At 48.2% G+C, this 10,040-nt stretch overlaps 1 protein-coding gene across 1 annotated transcript; it reads right to left on the reverse strand.

Moving 5' to 3' along the window:
• Nucleotides 1-2,689: 2,689 nt before the first annotated feature.
• LOC144700454 (uncharacterized) lies at nucleotides 2,690-9,166 on the reverse strand. The gene is made up of 3 exons (XM_078571855.1): nucleotides 9,101-9,166; nucleotides 3,568-8,932; nucleotides 2,690-3,130 (listed from the first exon to the last, which is right to left on the reverse strand). Exons 1-2 carry the CDS (start codon nucleotides 9,164-9,166, stop codon nucleotides 7,883-7,885), a joined length of 1,116 nt encoding a protein of 371 aa, XP_078427981.1. The 3' UTR covers nucleotides 2,690-3,130; nucleotides 3,568-7,882.
• Between the last annotated feature and the right edge of the window lie 874 nt (nucleotides 9,167-10,040).

Here is a 10,040-nt window from a genome sequence, read left to right on the forward strand (position 1 = left end):
AAAATTTTAAATTAGGATAGGATTTCACTTTTTCCCCAAATTCTTCACTTTCTCTCTCTAGGTTAATTCATCTATTTTCTCTCTCTAGATTTCAAAATTGATTTTTTAAAATTTTAATTAAGTATATAAAAACCTAAATATAAAATTTCATCCAAAAATTTGCATTCTTAAAGTCCAATTTCAAAAACCCCTGCCTGATTATTAATTCCCAATTTTAGTTCGTAAAAATTGTCTTAAAATTTAATAATAATTGGGAATTTAGTAATTCAAATTAATCTGATCTTATAATTAAAATTATCCTACCTTGAGTATTTTGGCCAAAAATATTTAAAATCAAAACTAAGTTTTTACTTAATTTTGATTAATAAAAACATAATTAAGTATAATTAAGGTTTATTAATTACAAAATTAATTTATTCTTAAATTAATTTATTAAAAATTGGATAAAAAGTCTTGCTTGTTGCGTCCCTGTGGTTCGACCCTTGCTTGCTCTATACACTGTATTTAGTGATTAAAAGTATTTTTAAATTTTATTGCATAAGTATAAAACCCCAATCAAGGACATATTTACACAACATTTTTAGGCTTATCAGTGATAACATGATAACTTTATGCATATTTAGATACATTTTAAATGATTATGGTATTATTAATTCAAAATTTATCATGTTATATTTAAATCAAATAAATATTTATGCATAAGCTATAAATTTTTAATTTTTACACATTATGATTATATTTTAATAAACTCCTTGACTTGTTTGAAGTCAAGCAGTTTTAGTACTGATGAGTATTATATACTTTCACATGTGCAGAAATTCACAAGAATAATAAGATACAACTCTTCAAGAGTTGGCAAAATTTTGAGAGTTTAGTGATTCTCAATAGGGGGCTTGAAAGGAGAAAATAAGGTGTTTGGGGCCCTCAAATGAGAAATCAGAGGAAGATGGGCCACTACCTGACCTGGTTATTGGGCTCTCAAAAGACTTCCAAAGAAAGAAGTTGAAGATGACAAGGGGAAACTCTCAACCCATGGAGAAAAAGAGGCAAAAATGTCGAGAAAAGAAAATAGAAAATACCCAATGGGGTATTTTAGTAATTCTTACAATCTATAAATAATTTTTTTCTCCCTCATTTCCCCTAATTCTGGACGTGCTCTAGCAAGTGGCTGGCTAGCAGGACAAGGCATATTTCAGAATCCAGGTTGTTCAACCTGCTTAATGTAAGTTTGTTGAAGTTTTCATTCAATATAAGTACTTGGACTTGCGAGGAAGCATTTATGATGTCGGACATCGTCAAGACGTCGTCCGGTTGTCACCGAGGGTAAGGGCTCGGTGTCGTGTCGAGGACTAATCGGACGACGTCGACCAACGTCGTCCGATGGATGCTAGTGAACGGATATAATGACGATGATGTATGTATGAAAGTCCTAATATCGTACGTGCGTGTGCCGACGAGCAGTGGTTGCCGTTCCAGGGAATAGATGGGATCGCTATAAGTGAGGTCGGACGGACCTCCTGAACCTCGCCTGAGAAGGTCGCGGGCGAGTACGTCGCCGAGCGGGAAACCCCCGCTGTAGTGCTCACACGCGTCGGGAGGCCCCAACTCGTACCAGGCAGGTAAGACTCTCGTAGTATTTCGTCGTTATCTCAACCTGTCTCACCCTCACCTATCTAACCCGAGCGCGGAGGAGGCAATACGAAAGTATACTGAAGGACGTAAGAGACGTAAAGGGGCAGGTTCGGAAGTACCTTTTTTCGCACTGGCGACAGTGGTCTTGGTCAGGAGCGAGACCAGATAAAGGGAGAGGAGAGGATCCACTGGGCGATGGTGCCGTCGAAGATCCGAAGCGGGCGGTGCAGGTAGCGGTGGGACGTCGTGGTGATGGCGGGCCACTCACGAAGAGGGCACCGTGCGGAACCTGGGCTCGGTGGTTGTCCCAGCGAGGAGAGGGGCACGCCCGGCCTGTCCGGTGGCGGGCACACTGAGCGGTGTGATGGCGTAGACGGTGACGCGCATTGGCGGGCGCGCCATGCGCGCGCAGAGCTGGCCTGAGGCGGCGGGGCACGCAACGACCCACTCGCGGGGCTCCACGCACGGTCAGTGCGCGCGCGCTACCGTCCCAGTCCCGCGGCGGGCGAAGACACATGCGGCGATCGGCTCCGGCGGGCGCGGGCAGCCGGGAAGAGGGACCGACGGTGGTGGGTAAGCGACGGACGGGCGCGATGGTGGCGCGAAGGTCGACGGCTGCAAGGTCGGAGTTGGCGTGGCGGCTCGAGGAGGGCGTCGGCTCAGGCGGGCGTAGGGCAGCCCGGAAGTTGGGCCGGCGGCGGTGGGAAAGCAGCGAACGGGCGTGCGGGTAGCACGACGGTCGACTGCGACGGAGTCGGAGATGGCATGGCGGATCGAGGGAGCGTCCCGACAGCGGAGTGAGCAGGATATGACAGCGGTAGAGCTGCGTGCGGCGGTGGTCGTCGACGGCAGAGCAGCGCGCGGCGGCGGTCGTCGACGGCGGAGAAGGTCCGACGACAGAAACGGCGGCGGTCGGCGTCAAGCGGCGGTAGGGCAGGCGGCGGTTTCCTCCTCCTCTTCCCTTTCTTCCTCTTCTTCTCCTTCTCCTTCTTCCTCTCTTCCTTCCTTTTCTTCTTCTTCTTCCTTCTTCTTCTTTCTTCCTCTACCGAACTGACTCTTCAACTTCCAATATGAAAACTTAAAATTCAAGAGTAAGTTCTTTGGGCGCCCACCCCCTCCTTATATAGGATGGTGAAGATGAGCCCCCATAACAAAATAAGAAAAGAAGTAGAAGGAAGAAAGAAAGGGAAAAAGTAGGCCCATTAGTAGGGCTGGGAGGGGAAGATGTCCTCATATGGGCTGTCCCCTCACTACATTAATAAGGAAAACAAAAGGAGATCGAAATGGATAAATCCGACGAAGAAAAGGGCGCGTGCATCATGCCGAGTACCTGAACTCGGGGTCGCGCGTCGCTGCGGCGGCTCGTCATGTCGGCTGGACACGTGTCGATGGCGGGCTCGATGAAGACGGTGGCTCCTTACGTGCTGGCCTGATGACGTTCGGGGGTGCGGCGCCATCAATTTAGGGCTCAAAAGGCTTGCATTGAGCTTTTAGGAACCTAGATTTTCATTTTCACATCATCATCCATCAATGTATCATTGAAATTCATCATTTTCTCACTCTAAATACTTGGTTTCCCTATTTTCTCTCTCTAAAATCATTTCATTCTCTCTTGAGATCTTCATTCATATCCCTAGTTCATCCTCTCAAAATTTCATCAAAATTATCCTTCATTTTCACCTTCAAATTCTGTCTCAAACTTTTTTTTTTAATTTTTATTGGCAAAAACACGGTGCCGGGTACGGCCAACCCTAGGGTTGCACCCGTAGACCGATCTATCCGTGCCCTGGACGCCACCCAGGAGGTTTTTATTTATTAAGTGAAGTGTTTTTCAATGTTTTTTAGGCGTGGAGCGAGTCTATATATCCCAATTACACTCGGATCCCACTCGTCCACGCCCTAAGTTTAAGAAAAGAAAAGATACATAACTGATACCTTCTAGGCGCTCGGGGAAGTGTGGTCGTCATTGTCCCTCCAGAGCTGCCCGCCGGTATCAGTGTAGGTCGGGAGATATCCTTGCCTTCATGTCATTAAGCGGGGGCTGAAGTGCGTGGGGCGCTAGTCGGGGCGGGTGCAATCCGCTCCTCAAACTCCACCGTTCCACGCGGTTCTCCATTCCTGCGGGCCTGCCGTCGCATGGGTTCGCCGTGTGCGGAGGGTCGGTAGGCCGAGACTATCGATTCGGTAATATCCCCGAGCTGTAGAAGGAAGCGCCTGCCAAGAGAGAAAGACGGAGTAGGGGGTCCTTGTGTGTACCGCGTGATTGGCGAGGGCGTCAGCGGTCTGGTTGCCCTCTCGTAGCTGATGGCGAAAGCACTTGATTCGATGACGACACCGCATGATATCCTGCCATATGCGGTGGAGGCGCCACTGGGAACATGGACCTGTACTAAGCATATCAACGAATACCTGTGAGTCCGACTCTACGACGATATTGTGAAGGTTCCGCTCCTCACAGAGCAGTAGACCATCACGTATCGCCATAGCCTCGGCTACTGTATTAGTCTGTACTCCATAAAAAGAAGAGAAAGAGAAGAATATACTCCCTATATGATTCCGAAGGATACCGCCTTCCCCAGCTGGTCCCGAGTTCCCCTTGGCCTCGCCATCCACATTCAATTTGAGGATGTCAACTGACGGTGAGAGCCAATAAACAATCCTGTACTGAGTGCGGATAGGGGCATGGGTCACGGGCATCCCTAAGGATCCAAGGAGCTCGTAGGCGAATGCTGAGCTGCCGTCTCGAGGGGGGATGAGGCGATGAATATGGCGTAGCCATAACTTGACCCGACGTAGGATGTCCACAGCGCGCATGGGTGTACCTGCAAAACGACAAGAGTTTCCCCTTTCCATATCTCCCATAGTAGATAAGCTATGGTGATGTATAGGATGGGGCACCGTTTAGAGTGTATTGGCGAGAGAAAGAGCTTGCCAAAACACTCAAACGAGGTCAGTAGACGCCAATGATCTGTGATTGGGCGCCGGCATGCCAATGCTACCTCACTATAAAAGAAAAGGTGATCCATGGTCTTTGTGTGGGGAAGTGAAGGACAGCAATGGCACCGGGAAGGTAGCGAGTGCCCTATATGGATCGCTCGATCGTCAGTCGGGAGCCCTCGATGTAATAATCGCCAAAGGAAAAAGGAGACTCGCGTAAGGATGGCCGGATGCCAGATACGGCGACCCCAATGCTGTATAGGGGATTTTGGGCGAAAGTGTTCCCAAGAAGAGCGGCACGTGTAGGCTCCATTAGATATAAGTGTCCAGATAGCAGAGTCAGAACTCGAGTCCAGTGGTGTAGACTAGACCTCAGGAAGTGTGTCCAGGGGTAGACCGTGTTGCTCCCAGAGGTGTGACGTATTGCCTTTGAGCAATTGAGTCACCGTGAGTCTCACTCAGTGTGGAACGAACTAGGGATGGCAAGCGAGGGGCTCATTAGCATCCAGGTATCATACCACGTGCTGATGTCACCTCGGCCTATATGCCAACGTGTGACTTGAGCCATCTCAAGCCAATGGCGCTGCCACGCCCGCCACCTCCTAGATCCCTGAAGATCTATCTCGTGACGTGCCCATTCACCATATTTGACGAGGATAAAATTCCCCAATGGGGAGGATGTGGTATGCATACGCCATACAAGCTTCTTTTGAAGCGTGTCCTGGACGTCCGAAAGTCGTCTGATCCCTAGACCTCCTTCTTCCGTTGGCCGACATGCTTTCTCCCAAGAAACCCAATGATGGCGCATCTCTCCCTCGAGGTGACCAGACCATAGAAAACGCGCACATATGCATTCTATAGAGCGGAGAACGGTAAGAGATAGTGAATGGACCGCAAGGGTATGTAACGGGATATTCATGAGGACATGCCGAATAAGTTGGATACGGCCTCCTGGGGAAAGGAAATGAAGTTTCCATCCCTCTAGCTTCTTTCCAAGCTTATCAAGCACGGCATCGAAATAGTGATGAGGAGCGGGGCCAAGAAAGATAGGGCATCCAAGATAATCGAACGGAAGACGTCCTCGTGAGAATCGTGTATGGTGCTGGAGTATCTCAGAGCGCCTTATAGTAGTGGAAGGTCCCACTATAAAGCTACTCTTCGAGGCATTAACGAGCTGGCCCGAAGCGTGCTCGTACGCGGTAAGGACGCTCATAAATTCCTTAATGGAGTTTTTAGATCCATTGAGGAACAAGATGGCATCATCAGCAAATAGTGAGTGCAAGAGAATCGGGCAACCCCTCTTCGTAAAGTACGGCTAGATGAGGCCTTGGTTGATCGCCCGCGTGAGCGTTCGGCTGAAGACCTCCTCCATCAATATAAAGAGGGTAGGTGAAATAGGATCACCTTGCCTGAGCCCCCGCGTAGCCATGAAAAAGCCAGTGGAATTTCCATCCATCAAGAGGGAGAAGTGATTCTCCCTAATGCAAGCATCGACAAGTGCAATGAACGCATTTGTCGAAGCGGCGTAACACTTCGAGGAGGAAATTCCACTCAACTCGATCAAAGGCCTTCTCCATATCAAGCTTGATGATGACATTGGAGCCCCGGATACGAGTGTCTATGGACTGGGCTAGCTCGTGCACTAGTGTGATATTGTCATGGATCTGTCGACCCTTGACAAAACCACACTGCTCTGGCGAGATAAGTCTATCAAGGAAGCATCCTAGTCGTTTTGTAATGATCTTAGATGCGAGTTTATAACATACATTACAAAGACTGATGGGACGAAAGTCTCGAAAGGAAGTTGGAGTGTCCACTTTTGGAATGAGCGCTAAAAAAGTGGATTTCCAACTTCGTGCGACGACTTTACTCCTGAACACCTCCTTGATAGCTAGCACCTAGTCGGTCCCTACAATGTCCCAGCACGCTGTATAAAATTCTGCGGTGAATCCATCCACTCTTGGGGCTTTGTTACGACCCAAGGAAAAAACTACCTCTAAGATCTCCGCTCGGGTCAGAAGAGCTAGCAAAAGTGCATTGTCTTGGTTGGTCACCAAGGAAGGGATGGAGGAAAGAAGGTCCTCGCTCATAATAGTAGGCTGTGAAGAGAGGAGTAAGTGATAGTACTCCACTCCTGCGGCTGCCAGCTGGTCAGGATCTTGACTATACGTCTCCAATAGGGTCGTATAGTTCGGGCACGCTCTATGATGGATCGAGGCGTGAAAGAAACGTGTGTTTCTATCACCCTCTCACAGCCATTGGATACGTGATTTTCTGGAGATAAAATATCTCATGTCGTCGCATGGCATCCTCAAGCTGCTCTCTAAGACGTAGCTGGCGCTCTCCCATGTCATCTGTCCAGCACTCCTGTAGGTGGCGGTCAACATCAGCTAATTTCTTTTTAAGTTCTTCGACCGGTGAATGGACGTCGCCAAAGACGTGACGATTCCACCATTTGAGGTGGAGCTTGAGGTTCCTCAGGCGATAACTGAAGTTCTCCATAGGGGATGCAGAAATTGATCCATGCCAATGTTTACGTACATAGCTATGGAAATCACCATGTTCCAACCACATGGTTTGGAAGCGAAAGGGGGGACGCCGGACCCGATGACTCGACTCCGAGAGAAGGAGGATCGGTGTATGGTCCGGGTAAAGTCTCGGAAGGATCTCTACTGTGAGGGTGCAATGCATCAATGCGGTACTATTAGTAAAACAACGATCAAGCCGTTAGTATATATGCGCGTCTGCTTGACGTTCATTTCACCAAGTCCACTTCTCCCCTATGGTCGGCAGTTCCACTAATGAAGTCGCGTGGATAAAGTCATTGAAGGCGTGCATAGAGCGTAGCCGAGGTGGGCGACCCCCTTGGCGCTCGCTGATGTCCCGTATGCAGTTGAAATCTCCGGCTATAAGCCAAGGTAAATCAACTAGCTGCGAGTGGGAGTGAATGTGTTGGGCGAGTTCCGCCCAGAGGGCCTCCTGCTCTGTGGGTCTATGCAAGGCATACACGATAGTAAGTAGGTAGGGCTTTGGGGAGTGTGGTGCGTCAAAGGTGACGTACCGTGTCCCTTCAGCCAATAGTGCGATCGAATAGTCTCGCTTCCAAAGAAGCCAAAGCTTATTCGAGGGATGGTAGTAAACATGGTCCATCCCGAGTTTCCTCGCGATGGAGTGGGACTGGTCCGATGTAATCATTGGTTCGAGGAGCCCCACTATGCCTAATCTGTGCCTAGTGATAAGGGATAGGAGATGTGTTTGGGTGAGAGGGTTTTCGATCCCTCTACAATTCTAAACGAGAGTTGGAATCATAGATCTATCGGCTTGCGTTACGCACCCGAGATCGGGTGTTGTATGTACGGCGTGAAGGTGGAGGTGATGCATCCGAACGGTGTCTCGAATAAGGAGAGGTATCCATATCACAGTCCTCCGAGAGGGAGACATCGCCCTCCTCTTCTGTGGAATCCCGACCACTAGTACTGCTACCCATGTCCTCCGAACTAGTGAAAGTGGCTTGACAGTTTGTCAAGCTTTCCATTTGGTTAGAAGGTATATTTGATGGGTGGAGGGCGGGTGTGGAGGCGGGGGAAGGGTGTGAGGGGATGGGGACGGGTGTGGAAGCTGGGGGTGAGTGCGAGGGGATGAGGGGAGGTGGATCGCATGGTGGTGGAGAAGGGAGTGAATCGCGGGGTGGTGGAGAGGTAGGAGGTGGGGCATGGGGCGATGGGGTGGGTGGAGAGGGTCGGGTGGGAGGAGGTGGTGGGGGGCGGGCAGCAGGTGAGTGATGCGAGGAGGGGGAGAGGGGCGGGGAAGATGAATGGTGTGATGGGGCGATAGGAGAAGCATGGGACGGTACACTAAGAGAGGACCTGGGAAGCGGAGTAGGTGGTCGAGGAGAGGCGGTAGATCGGGTGGGTGGTCTAGGAGAGGCGATAGATCGGGTGGGGGGAGATATGGACCTAATGGGACGTGTGTACGTAATGGGGATGCTATCCTCGGGAACCTCGGGAACCTCAGGTACCGCTAGTAGGGCAAAAGTATTCGAGGTCAGTGGGGCGACCCTGACCTCCTTGCCCTTACGGGAGGAGGCATCTATAGTCTGTGGTGGGGTTTTGGGGCGCTTCTCAGCACCCTTCCTCACCCATTGAGAAGTAGAGGGGGCAGGCTTAGCCGTTGGAGGCTTAGCTGCCCTGCTGGCTCGTGGGAGAGAAGGTGATACAACGATGGGTTGCACCGATGTAACCACAGGGCGTGAGCCGAGTGAAGGTCTGTCGACAAGTCGTCGCCCTTGGGTGACGGAGATAGTAGCGGCAATGTAGTCATCATAAGCCAAGAGTTGGAGGTATTCCTCCTCAGTGATAGGAGTCTACGTCGCCTTTTGGCGACATGTGTGAATGGTATGACCTAGTACGGTGCAGTGTGTACAAAACCTCGGGAGGTTTTCATACACCACGGTCTGACGGATCATCTCATCGCCATTTTGAATGAGTATCATGCGATGTAGGGGGGCAAGTAGGTCAACCTCAACACATACTCTTGCGTATCCGGGACGGCTAAAAGGTTGGACATCTTTGTTCGCTCGTATGAAAGTGCCAACCATGCTAGCAAGAGGTTCCAAAGCCGTAGGTGTAAATAAATGCGGTCGTAAGGGGTCGAACCCTAGGGAGGCGGTCCAACGGTAAGTAAGGGGTCGAACCCTAGGGAGGCGGTGGTGATATTCAAATTTCTGTCTAATTAGGGTTTTAGAATTTGACACCTAAATGAAATGATGTTTAACTATTTATTTAAATGCAAATGCTTGTAATTAGGAACTAAAATTATATCTTTTTTGAAATTAAATGATTTTATTAATTCTCTGTTATTAATTAACAGATATTCAAAAGTCACTTAACCTTATCTTTTTATTTGATTTAAAGTCTTTGATTGTTTTGGTTATATAATTTTTTTTGTTCTTTTTAATGAATTTCACATCTATTTCTAAAATAGGTTTAACTCTAATTTAGTGTATTTCTTTAATTCGTTTTCTTTATCAGGTGCTTTACTATTTTTAAAGAATAAAAAGAACTAATACTTATGCTATTATTAAGAGCATTTTTATTTATTTTTATTTTACCCCATTTGATTCTAAATTGTAGATATGTCCTAAAACAGCAAATCGTGAATACGATTCACGATTTGCTTATTCAAGAAGAACAGAATCGTGAATCTAATTCACGATTTATGCGATCCAAGCAACAGGTAGGGTTCGAATCAGAAACTTTATACGCAATTAATACTAAATGATTTTAAACCAAACTAAAATTCAGGAGCTGAATGACTAATATCGGAACAGATAAAAAAACGACGGCGAGCATAAACTAAATGCAAATTTCAGAAAACTAAGTATGAAGTAAGGTGCAAAAATCAAACATGGATAAACCTAGAGGTACCAGAAAGAGCAGGGAATCGATCTAGGCGAGCTTCGAGCAACGAAC

Source organism: Wolffia australiana, chromosome 3 (assembly GCF_029677425.1).
Source record: "Wolffia australiana isolate 7733 chromosome 3, ASM2967742v1".
In the NCBI taxonomy this organism is placed as follows: Eukaryota; Viridiplantae; Streptophyta; class Magnoliopsida; order Alismatales; family Araceae; genus Wolffia; species Wolffia australiana.